At 39.7% G+C, this 14504-nt stretch overlaps 1 protein-coding gene across 1 annotated transcript in view; it reads right to left on the bottom strand.

The window, feature by feature from the left end:
- Window positions 1-12223, bottom strand: part of LOC126080564 (fatty acid desaturase 2-like protein FADS2B) — a 42141-nt gene extending 29918 nt beyond the window's left edge. The window contains exon 1 of the mRNA XM_049891758.1: window positions 11903-12223. Coding sequence (XP_049747715.1) covers window positions 11903-12223 — 321 coding nt within the window. The remainder of the gene's footprint in view (window positions 1-11902) is intronic.
- Between the last annotated feature and the right edge of the window lie 2281 nt (window positions 12224-14504).

The raw sequence follows: 14504 nt of genomic DNA, 5'->3' as shown, positions 1-14504 counted from the left end.
AACAGAGCTGCAATAAACATGGGTGTGCATATATCTGTTTGTGTGAAGGCTCTTGTTTCTCTAGGGTATATTCGGAGGAGTGGGATTTCTGGGTTGTATGGTAGTTCTATTTCTAACTGTTTAAGATAACGCCAGATAGATTCCCAAAGTGGTTGTACCATTTTAGATTCCCACCAGCAGTGTATAAGAGTTCCAATTTCTCCGCAGCCTCTCCAACATTTATTATTTAGTGTTTTTTGGATTAATGCCAGCCTTGTTGGAGTGAGATGGAATTTCCTCGTAGTTTTAATTTGCATTTCTCTAATGGCTAATGATCGGGAGCATTTTCTCATGTATCTGTTGGCTGCCTGAATATCTTCTTTAGTGAAATGTGTGTTCATATCCTTTGCCCACTTCTTGATTGGGTTGTTTGTCTTTTTGTGGTTGAGTTTTGACAGAATCATGTAGATTTTAGAGATCAGGCGCTGGTTGGAGATGTCATAGCTGAAAATCCTTTCCCAGTCTGTAGGTGGTCTTTTTACTCTTTTGGTGAAGTCTTTAGATGAGCATAGGTGTTTGATTTTTAGGAGCTCCCAGTTATCTGGTTTCTCTTCGTCATTTTTGGTAATGTTTTGTATTCTGTTTATGCCTTGTATTAGGGCTCCTAATGTTGTCCCAATTTTTTCTTCCATGATCTTTATCATTTTAGTCTCTATGTTTAGGTCTTTGATCCACTTGGAGTTAGTTTTTGTGCTTGGTGTGAGGTATGGGTCCTGTTTCATTTTTTTGCAAATGGATATCCAATTATGCCAGCACCATTTGTTAAAAAGACTATCTTTTCCCCAATTAACTGACACTGGTCCTTTGTCAAATATCAGCTGCTCATACGTGGTTGAATTTATATCTGAGTTCTCAATTCTGTTCCACTGGTCTATGTGCCTGTTGTTGTACCAATACCAGGCTGTTTTGACTACTGTGGCTGTGTAATAGGTTCTGAAATCAGGTAGAGTGAGGCCTCCTACTTTCTTCTTCTTTTTCAGTAATGCTTTGCTTATCCGAGGCTTCTTTCCCTTCCATATGAAGTTGGTGATTTGTTTCTCTATCACCTTAAAAAACGACATTGGAATTTGGATCGGAAGTGCATTGTATGTATAGATGGCTTTTGGTAGAATAGACATTTTTACTATGTTAAGTCTTTCTATCCATGAACAAGGTATGTTTTTCCACTTAAGTTTGTCCTTTTTAATTTCTTGTAGTAGAGCTTTGTAGTTTTCTTTGTATAGGTCTTTTACATCCTTGGTAAGATTTATTCCTAAGTATTTTATCTTCTTGGGGGCTACTGTGAATGGTATTGATTTGGTTATTTCCTCTTCGATGTTCTTTTTGTTGATGTAGAGGAATCCAAGTGATTTTTGTATGTTTATCTTATAACCTGAGACTCTGCCAAACTCTTCTATCAGTTTCAGTAGTTTTCTGGAGGATTCCTTAGGGTTTTCTGTGTATAAGATCACATCATCTGCAAATAGAGATAATTTTACTTCCTCCTTGCCAATCTGGATGCCCTTTATTTCTTTGTCTAGCCCAATTGCCCTGGCTAGGACTTCTAGCATGATGTTGAATAAGAGCGGTGATAAAGGGCATCCTTGTCTGGTTCCCGTTCTCAAGGGAAATGCTTTCAGATTCTCTCCATTTAGAATGATGTTGGCTGTTGGCTTTGCATAGATGCCCTTTATTATGTTGAGGAATTTTCCTTCAATTCCTACTTTGGTGAGAGTTTTTATCATAAATGGGTGTTGGACTTTGTCAAATGCCTTTTCTGCATCAATTGATAAGATCACGTGGTTTTTGTCTTTTGTTTTATTTATATGGTGGATTACATTTAATGGTTTTTCTGATATTAAACCAGCCTTGCATACCTGGTATAAATCCCACTTGATCGTGGTGAATTATTTTTTTGATATGTTGTTGAATTCTATTGGCTAGAATTTTGTTGAGGATTTTTGCATCTATATTCATGAGGGATATAAATAGGTCTGTAATTTTCTTTTTTTGTAATGTCTTTACCTGGTTTTGGTATCAGGGAGATGGTGGCTTCATAGAATGAGGTGGGTAGTATTCCGTCCTTTTCTATGCTTTGAAATACCTTTAGTAGTAGTGGTGTTAACTCTTCTCTGAAAGTTTGGTAGAACTCTGCAGTGAAGCCGTCCGGGCCAGGGCTTTTTGTTTTTGGGAGTTTTTTGATTACCGTTTCAATCTCTTTTTTTGTTATGGGTCTATTTAGTTGCTCTACTTCTGAATGTGTTAGTTTAGGTAGGTAGTGTTTTTCCAGGAATTCATCCATTTCTTCTAGGTTTGCAAATTTGTTAGAGCACAATTTTTCGTAATAATCTGATATGATTCTTTTAATTTCAGTTGGGTCTGTTGTGATGTGGGCCTTCTCGTTTCTTATTCAGGTTATTTGTTTCCTTTCCTGTATTTCTTTAGTCAGTCTAGCCAATGGTTTATCAATTTTGTTAATTTTTTCAAAGAACCAGCTTTTGGCTTTGTTAATTCTTTCAATTGTTTTTCTGTTCTCTAATTCATTTAGTTCAGCTCTAATTTTTATTATTTGTTTTCTTCTGGTGCCTGATGGATTCTTTTGTTGCTCACTTTCTATTTGTTCAAGTTGTAGGGACAGTTCTCTGATTTTGGCTTTTTCTTCTTTTTGTATGTGAGTATTTATCGATATAAATTGGCCTCTGAGCACTGCTTTTGCTGTGTCCCAGAGGTTTTGATAGGAAGTATTTTCATTCTCATTGCAATCTATGAATTTCCTTACTCCCTCCTTGATGTCTTCTATAACCCAGTCTTTTTTCAGGAGGGTATTGTTCAGTTTCCAAGTATTTGATTTCTTTTCCCTAGTTTTTCTGTTATTGATTTCTACTTTTATTGCCTTGTGGTCTGAGAAGATGCTTTGTAATATTTCGATGTTTTGGATTCTGCAAAGGTTTGTTTTATGACCTAATATGTGGTCTATTCTAGAGAATGTTCCATGTGTGCTAGAAAAAAAGTATACTCTGCAGTAGTTGGGTGCAGAGTTCTGTATAAGTCAATGAGGTCAAGTTGGTTGATTGTTGTAATTAGGTCTTCCGTGTCTCTATTGAGCTTCTTACTGGATGTCCTGTCCTTTTCTGAAAGTGGTGTGTTGAAGTCTCCTACTATAATTGTGGAGGTGTCTATCTTACCTTTCAGTTCTGTTAAAATTTGATTTATGTATCTTGCAGCCCTGTCATTGGGTGCATAAATATTTAATATGGTTATGTCTTCCTGATCAATTGTCCCTTTTGTCATTATGTAGTGTCCTTCTTTATCCTTTATGGTGGATTTAAGTCTAAAGTCTATTTTGTCAGAAATTAATATTGCTACTCCTCTTCTTTTTTGCTTGATATATTTTTTTCCATCCTTTGAGTTTTAGTTTGTTTGTGTCTCTAAGTCTAAGGTGTGTCTCTTGTAGGTAGCATATAGACGGATCGTGTTTCTTTATCCAGTCTGAGACTCTCTGTGTCTTTATTGGTGCATTTAGTCCATTTACATTCAGCGTAATTATAGATAAGTAAGTGTTTAGTGTTGTCATTTTGATGCCTTTTTATGTGTGTTGTTGACAATTTCATTTTTCCACATACTTTTTTGTGCTGAGATGTTTTTCTTAGTAAATTGTGAGATCCTCATTTTCTAGTGTTTGACTTTATGTTAGTTGAGTCGTTACGTTTTTCTTGGCTTTTATCTTGAGTTATGGAGTTGTTATACCTCTTTGTGGTTACCTTATTATTTACCCCTATTTTTCTAAGTAAAAACCTATCTTGTAATGTTCTATATCGCCTTGTATCACTCTCCATATGGCAGTTCTATGCCACCTGTATTTAGTCCCTCTTTTTGATTATTGAGATCTTTTACATTTTGACTTCAGTGATTCCCTGTTGTGAGCATTTTTTTTTAAATTAATCTTAATTTGTTTTTGTGATTTCCCTATTTGAGTTGATATCAGGATGTTCTGTTTTGTGATCTCGTGTTGTGCTGGTATCTGATATTATTGGTTTTCTGACCAAACAATATCCTTTAGTATTTCTTGTAGCTTTGGTTTTGTTTTTGCAAATTCTCTAAACTTGTGTTTATCTGTAAATATCTTAATTTCACCTTCATATTTCAGAGAGAGTTTTGCTGGATATATGATCCTTGGCTGGCAGTTTTTCTCCTTCAGTGCTCTGTATATGTCATCCCATTCCCTTCTTGCCTGCATGGTTTCTGCTGAGTAGTCTGAACTTATTCTTATTGATTCTCCCTTGAAGGAAACCTTTCTTTTCTCCCTGGCTGCTTTTAAAATTTTCTCTTTATCTTTGGTTTTGGCAAGTTTGATGATAATATGTCTTGGTGTTTTTCTTTTTGGATCAATCTTAAATGGGGTTCGATGAGCATCTTGGATAGATATCCTTTCGTCTTTCATGATGTCAGGGAAGTTTTCTGTCAGGAGATCTTCAACTATTTTCTCTGTGTTTTCTGTCCCCCCTCCCTGTTCTGGGACTCCAGTCACATGCAAGTTATCCTTCTTGATAGAGTCCCACATGATTCTTGGGGTTTCTTCATTTTTTTAAATTCTTTTATCTGTTTTTTTTTTTTTTTCAACTATGTTGGTGTTAATTCCCTGGTCCTCCAGATTTCCCAGTCTGCCTTCTAATCGCTCGAGTCTGCTCCTCTGACTTCCTATTGCGTTGTCTAATTCTGTAATTTTATTGTTAATCTTTTGGATTTCTACATGCTGTCTCTCTATGGATTCTTGCAACTTATTAATTTTTCCACTATGTTCTTGAATAATCTTTTTGAGTTCTTTAACTGTTTTATCAGTGTGTCCCTTGGCTTTTTCTGCAGTTTGCCTTATTTTGTTTCCGATGTCTTGAAGCATTCTGTAAATTAGTTTTTCATATTCTGTATCTGATAATTCCAGGATTGTATCTTCATTTGGGAAAGATTTTGATTCTTTTGTTTGGGGGGTTGTAGAAGCTGTCATGGTCTGCTTCTTTATGTGGTTTGATATCGACTGCTGTCTCCGAGCCATCACTGGGAAACTTGTTTTTCCAGAAATTCTGCTAAAAAAAAATGCAGTCAGATCCCTATCAGAACTGTCTTTCGATTATAACTGCCACCTTGTTCCCTGTAAGGATGAAAGTCCGAGATTTGGATCATACATGCTTGGCTGTAGCTCGTTCTGTGTTTTTAGTCCAATTAGGGATGGATTTTTGGTCCCTGGGTTTTTTGTGGTTTCTTCTCTCAGGCTGGAAGAGTGGGTTAGGAAAAGACCAAAAAAAAAAAAAAAATAGGGGGGAAAGCAAAGCCGCCGTGGAGCCGGAGCTGTTCTCCCTCTGGCTCAGGAAATTCCAATGTTAATGAAGCTGACTGGGGAGGGTGGGGGAGGGATCAGAGATAGGAAAGTAGCACCTCGGAATATAGCCAGCGTTGCTTGTCTTGCTTGGAATGACTATTATATCTGAGATTCCCAAGGGGCGTGTCGCCTATGTGTGTTGGCTGTGTGTAGATTGCCCCCGGGGGTCTGGCCCACTGAAGCCGTGGTCATATCCTCCGTTGCCAGTCCAAATCCTAGTGTCAAGGTTCCCTTGCTGGGACGCTTTACTCCCAGCTCCAAAATCAGTCACTGCCTCCCAGGGATTTCTCGTCCCGCCCGCGTCGCCGCGCTGCCTCCACAGACCGGCTGGGCTCCCTCTGGGGTTCAGTTCAGGGGGGTAGGGCTGCGCCCCTTGTTTGCACCGTCACAAGATTTATGAGTTCAGCTCCCCTGGGCCCAGATGCCCGGCACCAAGGTTACCTGACTGGGACGCTGGCTCCAGGCTCCAAAAACAGTTGCTGCTTCCCTGTATTTGTTTGTTTTCCATCTGTTTGTTGTTCAGGGTTGTAGATTGTTATGTATGTGATCGATTCACTTGTTTTTCCGAGTCTTTGTTGCAAGAGGGATCCGGGGTAGCGTCTACCTAGTCCGCCATCTTGGCCCCGCCTACCACATCCTCTCTTGCATCTGCTCCAGGCTTGCCTCTGTAGGCTCTTCTCATCCCAGGTCACTTAGGTTACTCTCTTTTGGAGTTGCATCTAAGTTTACGCCCTTTCACATAATAGTACTCCAGATAGTCAAAACTGGCATTGTTTTATTTTCTGTAAGTTTTTGGCAACTTTTCTCTGCCATGTTGTCTTTGACCCTCATAGGAAAAAATTTCAATTTCTTAGTGTCTATCCTTGAGTGTGGTATCCATAGATAAGGAGTTGGCTGACCAGCACACAGAATAATAAGCCTACTGTCTTCTTTGTTCTGGACAGGCTGCCTCTGTACCCATCAAAAGACTGAACTTACTTCTTTTGTGTTGCTTGGACCATACCGTTGCTTTATACAAAACTTGTAGCCAACTAGTCATATGCGTTTTTCTGCCATCAAAATGTCTTGTAATCTTCATCTTAACGATTTCAAAGTAGCTCATCATATGAATATATTGAATCTATATAATAAAATTTTTAATATTGCTTCTTCCAGGTGAGAGGCTCTGGGCCTAGACTCTAGTTATTAGCACTGTGTCATAGTTTTAAATCATATAGTTTCAAAATAACCACACACCTCATATGCTAAGGTGTGCAGTAGTAGGACTTTATGCATCACTGATTTTGTCTTATGGATTCATTTTTCTTAGTGAAATTCTTTGGAGAAAATTACAACCCCTTTCAGAAGAACTAAGTAATAATTAAAATGCAAGAGCTGCCATTGATTATCTAATCTGTGCCAAGTACCGTAAGGAGCACCTTATATATGCCTTTGCTGACTTTCACAACACCTGAGATGAAGGTGTTATCCGTTATTACCCATTTCGTAGGTAAGGGAGCTGAGGCTCTGACTGATTAATCAATTTCTTCAAGACATTCCTAGTAAATGGTGGAACTCAGACTCAAACCAGAACTGTCTCATCCCTGAACATGTGCTCTTAATCATTAGGCTGGACCCTCAACAAAGGTTTTAGAATGAATACGTGAATGAATGAATGAATGATCCTAAGGGACAGACTGCACAGTATCAATATCTACATTTGGGAAGAGGACTGAGGCCTGGAGAAGGGCTTTTGTGTAAATAAGAAAAAGGTGCTCTCACCGGACAGGTGCAGTCATGGGTCCAAGCCTGGCTCCCTTGTCTCTCAGGGCACAAGCTCTTAAACTGTGGAGCAAGCATTTGATCTCAGGCTGTCTGATTTAATGACCTAGCCTTCTGCACTAGAACACGTGGCGTTTCTCTACCATGTACCTCTCTGTTCCCAATCCAATGCCAACAAATATAATTAGGATTTCTAAGCTAGTGGTGAAAGGAAAGTAATAGTCACATCTCTGAAGATATGAATGCCAGTGATATGAATTATAATAGTTACAATTTAATGTACTTTTATCATGTGTCTGGCATGGTGCTAAACACTTTACAAGCATTGGTTCCATTGAGCTCCCACCAGTAAAATGGGTAGTGCCATTCCCATTTGCAGGTGATGAAGCTGAGTCTCAGAACATTTCAGTAACTTTCCCAGGTTTACTTAACTGATTCCGAAGTTCATGCTCCTGGTACTCGGAGTAGCCACAGAGTACTCGTTGTCAGAATTCTACTGTACCCTCCCATTCTTCCTGAGCCACCTTCCCTTGGAGAATCTTTTCTCTGAACATTGTGGGATTTGCTTTCCCAAAGTCTAAGGTACATTGCTGAACATACTCAGGGTTTCCTTCCTTGACACACTTGAATCTTAAGGTGGCAAGGCTAGTTTCCCCCGAGGTTCTGATTGTGTCTGTTTTATTAATCAATTCCTCCTTGCTGGCTACAGCTGAATGCAAAATCATGAATTTGTAAATACTTTGTGGGAGATAAAAATCATCAGCAAATCACAGATTTATCAGTTGGGTTGCCTCATGCTGAATGAGGCTATCAGGTATTTTCCAGATGGTTGAAGGCCCTTGCCTTTTCCAAACACATCCTCTGAACTAATTTTGTGACTTGTGTTATAAAAACATAGTCCATATTTTCTCCATGTTTAGGATCAGGGGTGGCCTCAAGAGGGACGTGCAGTATTTTTTCATTCTATTGTAGTTGCTCTTTCTCTTGTTATTCTTGCACAAATGTTCTCCACCCTGCTTGTTCCACCCTTAGCTCTCTGGATTTCTACACAGTGTGCATCTTCTTCTTCTTCTTTTTTTTTTTTTAAATTGTACCTCCGATGAAGGCTTACAGAACAAACTAGTTTCTCATTAAACAGTTAGTACACCTATTGTTTTATGACATGGTTAACAACCCTGTGACATGTCAACACTCTCCCTTCTTGGCCTTGGGTTCCCTATTACCAGCTTTCCTGTCCCCTCCTGCCTTCTAGTCCTCGCCCCTGGGCTGTTGTGCCACTATAGTCTCCTTTTATTTCTTGGGTCTGTCTAATCTTTGGCTGAGGGGTGACTCTCGGGAGTGACTTCATTACTGAGCTAAAACGGTGTTGGGTAGCCATGCTCTCGAGGTTTCTCCAGTCTCTGTCAGGCCAGTAAGTCTGGTCTTTTTTTGTAAGTTAGAATTTTGTTCTACTTTTTCTCCAGATCTGTCTGGGACCCTTTATTGTGATCCCTGTCAGAGCGGTCAGTGGTGGTAACCGGGCACCGTCTAGTTGTATTAGACTCAGTCTGGTGGAGGCCGTGGTAGATGTGGTCCATTAGTCCTTTCGGCTAATCTTTTCCTTGTATCTTTTTTTCATTCCCCCTTGCTCCTGAAAGGGTGAGACCAGTGAAGTATCTTAGATGGCTGCTTACAGGCTTTTAAGACCCAGACGCTACTCACCAAAGTAGAACGTAGAACATTTTCTCTATAAACAGTGTGCTGCTTCTTGACCTACACAATACCCCTTTCTCTTGGTATAAGCTCAGGTACATTTGCCCAGAGAGGTGCTGAGCTTTGTTTAAAAAAATAATACTAGATTTTTCGGAAGTGGTAGGGATATAATAGATTGTGTTCAGAAAGGCATTCATCTGACAGTAGAATCCAACAGGCAGATGGTAGAAGAAGAAGAATCTCGTTAGAGAAGGGGGATGAGAAATTGGGGAAAAAAGATTTAGGTAGCATGACAAGACAAAATCTTATCTATTTTATAAACTTGCCAGAGTGCTTGTGAATCCAATCGTTATTAGCATTGTTACCATCTACAGACTGGTGCTTAGTGAAATGATCTTTTCAATTTCAGACTTTGAAAGCAGTTAGAGAAATTATATCTTAAACTATGAAAACAATAGAAGCAACAAAGTAAAAAAAAAGTTGTGGTTCAAATTTCAGTTTTCTCATATATTCATTTTTTACCTTTGAATAGTTATATAACCCCTCTAACCAGCCATGGATTACACTCAACATAAAGAAAACAAAAATCCTCACAACTGGAGCAATAAGTAGCATCATCATAAATGGAGAAAATATTGAAGTTGTCAAGGATTTCATTTTATTTGGATCCACAATGAATGCCCACGAAAGCAACGGTCAAAAAATCAAACACTGCATCGCATTAGGCAAATCTGCTGCAAAAGACCTCTTTAAAGTGTTAAAAAGCAAAGATGTCACTTTGAGAACTAAGGTGGCCCTGATCCAAACCATGGTGTTTTCAATCACTTCATATGCATGCGAAAGCTGGATGATGAATAAGGAAGATCAAAGAATTGATGCCTTTGAATTGTGCTGTTGGCAAAGAATATTGAACATACCATGGATTGCCAGAAGAACCAACAAATCTGTCTTGGAAGAAGTACAGCTAGAATGTTCTTTGGAAGTGAGGTTGGCAAGACTTCATCTCATATACTTTGGATATGTTATCAGAAGGGACCAGTCCCTGGAGAAGGACATCGTGCTTGGAAAAGTAGAGGGTCATTGAGAAAGAGGAAGACCCTCAATGAGATGGATTGACACAGTGGCTGCAGCAGTGGGCTCAAACCTAGCAATGATTGTGAGGATGGCACAAGACTGGGTAATGTTTTGTTCTGTTCTACATAGGGTCACTATGAATTGGAACTGACTCAACAGCACCTAAGAACAACAACCGTCCATTCATTTATCTGTACAATGAAGAGATTAAATTTCCCAATTGAGATATAAAGAACTTCTTTGTGGAATATTTTAAAGGGATTCTTAAGTGCACTTAAGTGTTTGGGAGATCTCTCGATCTAGTATTAAATGGACAGGCTATTTTTTTTTAAGATTCAGATATACAGGGCATTATGGTCAAGCTGGAGCCCTGGTGGGACAGTGGTTAAAGGGCTGCTAACCAAGAGGTCAGCAGTTCAAATCACCAGCCACTCCTTCAAAACCCTGTGGGGAAGTTCTACTCTGTCCTGTAGGGTTGTTATGGGTCGGAATTGACTGGACAACAACGGGTTTTTTTGGTTTTTATGGTCAAGCCAGGAGCCCTGGTGGTGCAGTGGTTAAGCACTCAGCTGCTAACAGAAAGATCAGTGGTTCAAACCTAACAGCTGCTGCTTGGGAGAAAGATGTGGCAGTCCGCTTCTGTAACGATTAAAAACCCCCTGCTGCCGAACCTACTCTGACCCAGCTACCCTGTAGGGTTTCCAAGGCTATCAATACCACACCTTTCTCCCGAGGAGCAGCTGATGGGTTCAAGCCTCCGGTTAGCAGCTGACCGCTTTAACCACTGTATCACCAGCCTCAGAAACCTTATGGAGCCGTCTTACTCTGTCCTAGAGGGTCGCTAGGAGTTCAAAATTGACTCCACAGCAATAGGTTTGGCTTTTTGGCTTTGGTTTATGGTCAAGCCAAACTGAATCCAAAATTTGGCTTTATCACTTGTTGGCTGTGTGACAAATTATCTACTTCTTTGAACATCAGTTTTCTCACCTATGAGTATAATATCTGCCTGCCTCATGGTGAGGGTTTAAATGAGGCAATGCATTCGAATGTGTCTTCGGTACTCTAGGGACCTAGTAAGTGTTACAGGTCCCTCCTCTTAGCTGTTTTGTGGGGAGTGGGTAATCAAGGAGAAGCAGTGAAGAAAAGTTGAAATACTGCTGCATGTTCTTGGTAGTCACTGAACCTTTCTGATTTCAATGTCTTCTTCCTAAAAAGGAGGTTGTAGGTGCAAACGGTTAACGCGCTTAGCTGCTAACCAAGACATTGGAGGTTTGAGTTCACCCAGCAGCACCTCTGAAGAAAGTCTTGGTGACTTATTTCTGAAAAATTAGCCGTTGAAACCTCTCTGAAGGCACAGTTCTTCTCTGACACACATGGGGTCACCATGAGTCAAAGTCGACTCGACAGCAATGGGTTTTTTGTTTTGTTTCCTATTACCTATATCACACTGTGAAGACTGAATGAGTTATAGGTTGCAAAAGGGCTTTTCAAACTCTAAAATCTTCGATAATTGAATATTTTCATCATTATTAATAACAACATTTTGATGCCCACTGGATAAATCACTTTCTTTCTTTTAGACACTCCAATATAGGAGTCTGAGAAATTCCTACTTCAGTGTAGACATTTTTTTCCCCTGACTAGAGACCATACGTAAACAAAAACAAACAAATAAACAAAAAATAAAAAGGAAAACAAGAACCAAACCAAACCAAAACAAAAAGTATATATATATATATATATGTATATATATAGGATCCACTATTAACATCTGAAGCTCATCTCAAACCTGGTGATAATAACTAGGCTTTGAGTATTAATTTGCTTCTGAATTCTTGCTGGACAGGAATCTTGAAAAAATTGGTTTGGGAGAAGATGAACGATTGTGGAGCCTGAACAGGTTCCTGAACACTTTTAGGAAGACAGCCAAGCCCTCAGCCACCCCGCAGCTGGAAGAGAGAGCAGGGCTTTCAAGATCCTTACCGTGGCATCTTCCCCAGCATGGTGATTGAGGACCTGCTGCCCACCTGGGTGCCTGTGGGCCCAGCTGGTGACGTCGTAAACTTTGCGGTTGATCACTAGCCACTGGTCAGTTTGCTGATTGTGCTTCTGGATCTCCTGCCAGCTGTACATTTTGAGGCTTTTCCCAGGCACTGCGTGCTTCCCGTTTGTCTCCTGCTTTACGTAGACTTCAGCTTTTCCATTTGCTACTGGCTTTCCATCTGCCTGATGCTTCTCACCTAGGTATGGCTGACTCTTTCCTACAAGGGTCGCATTGCTGTCAGGCTTTTCTTTAAACTCCATCCTCACTGAACCCCTGGGATTCCTGGGTTGACTCCTGAAATCTCTAGTCCTCTCCTCTAATTGGATCATAAAATGACCTGTTACCTACCCTTTCACTTCATTGGAAAGGATACATAACTTCTCCTTGTTATTCTAGTTGTCCCTTTCACAAACCTGATAGTAAGCACCTTCCCAGCTTCTCACTTCTCCGTCTCTCTGGAATCTTTTCTGCCCCATGAATGGTCTTTTGTCCTGGGAGGTGAAACCACTGTTCTCTTTTCACTTCTCCTGTCCTTGCTGGCTAGCCTCTTAGCAGCATCCTCTTTCTTCCTTAAATGCCCCTTCCTAAAGTGCTGGGACCAATCAAATCTGGTCAGATGGTGCTGTCTGCCTCCTGGGGGGAGGGGCTAAGCCTGGTTTAGATGATTCAAGTGCTCTGCATCTTGCTGGGTTGGGTTCACAGGCTCTCTGACGTGCCTGTGAATGTAGACACTTAGATTTGTTAATTTGATATATGAGCAAAAGCTTTCAAAATCTCCAGGATGACATGAATGGTTGGTAGACTTGGGAAATGTTCTTTTTGATAGCTGCTATAGTCGTCTCGATGGCAGTGGGTTGGGTATAGGGTTGCTATGAGTTGGAATTGACTCGACAGCAATGGGTTTTTTTTCTTTTTTTTAAATTTCTCCCTAGGGCTTTCGCAGTTTTTTTTTTTTTTTTTAAAGAAAGTTTTGGGTTTCATTTGACCGAAAAATCAAATCAAGGGAAACCAGTTTTCTCTCTTCTCGGTTCCCTCTGAAAGCCATTTAAATCTGCAAGCATGCTTAATGATAATAGCAGCTGACTTGCTAGGACACAGCCAATACTTCGTCATAAGCTTTATCTCATTTAATCCTTGCATCAGTCTTTTGAGGGAGGTGCTGTTAGTGCCCCATATTTCCATGTGAGAAAACAGGCTTGAAGACCTCGGGTAACTTTGCCAGCATTAGCTGGCAAGTGAGAAGTAGGCTGGTACATGAATTCAGATCTTTGTATTCCAATTCCAAATTCTTTCCCCTCTACTTCCTACACCTAGGATCTAGACATGTAGAATAACAATTGTGCTCAGTGGTTTAGAAACAAGGCAGAAGAAAAGATTCTGGGGTGGTGTAGGGCAGGAAGTGTCTTAATTTTTCACAAAGAGGCTTCCAGAAATAACAGAAAACAGTGCAATCTCATATTTGAAAATCTAACCTAACTAAATGTTCAATGGTTCAGTCCAAGGTTTATCTACAAAAGGATTTAGGCCAGTATTGCTTTAATAATTAAAAATCAGAAACAACCTAACTGTCCAAAACTAAGGCAGAAGGCTGCATTGATTATGTACTTTGAATATTATATAGGTATTAAAACATGTTTTCATAGAACTTTTAATGGCATGGACTCATGCTTGCAAAATAGCAGGTACAAATTGTATTCACTACATGACCCATAATTAGAAGGAACTATACCAAAATATTAGCATTAGTCCTTTTTGAATTATAGTGTTATTTTCTTTATTTTTTGCGGTATTTCCCAAATATTCTATAAGTTAGTATGTGTTACTTTTGTAAGTCAGAAAAAACAAGAATTTCTTTTTTAAGAAGCAAATTAAACAAAGAGGAAAAAAAAAGCATGGATATTGGAGTTAGATGAATTTGGGATCACACTTCACCTCTGCCATTTATCAGCTGTAGGATATTAGGCAAATTACTTTCCTTTTTTTTTTTTTCCATCTATGAAATGAAAATAAGTGCAATTCTCAGGATTACACAAATTAACATTTTTTTTATTAACTTTTATTGAGCTTCAAGTGAACATTTACAAATCAAGTCAAACTGTCACATATAAGTTTATATACACCTTACTCCGTACTCCCACTTGCTCTCCCCCTAATGAGTCGGCCCTTCCAGTCTCTCCTTTCGTGACAATTTTGCCAGCTTCCAACTCTCTCTATCCTCCCATCCCCCGTCCAGACAGGAGATGCCAACACAGTCTCAAGTGTCCACCTGATATAAGTAGCTCACTCTTCATCAGCATCTCTCTCCTACCCACTGTCCAGTCCCTTTCCAAATTAACATTTTTATAAACCCTTAGTAGTTTCCATAATTTTTTGTGAGAGTTTCATAAATCCAACCTACATACATTCAGTATTTGTAGATCCAACATACAAATTCAGGATAGAGCCAGAATTTCAGCATAAGAGGGGCCTGAGGGGTATAAATTCAGGTAAGGGACTGGTCACGGGGAGGAGATAATGTTATCACCATATCACATGATACAG

Source organism: Elephas maximus, chromosome 7, assembly GCF_024166365.1.
Source record: "Elephas maximus indicus isolate mEleMax1 chromosome 7, mEleMax1 primary haplotype, whole genome shotgun sequence".
NCBI classification, from domain to species: domain Eukaryota; kingdom Metazoa; phylum Chordata; class Mammalia; order Proboscidea; family Elephantidae; genus Elephas; species Elephas maximus.
Note: the sequence above shows the minus strand (reverse complement) of the source record. Positions and strands in the feature narration are given on the sequence as shown.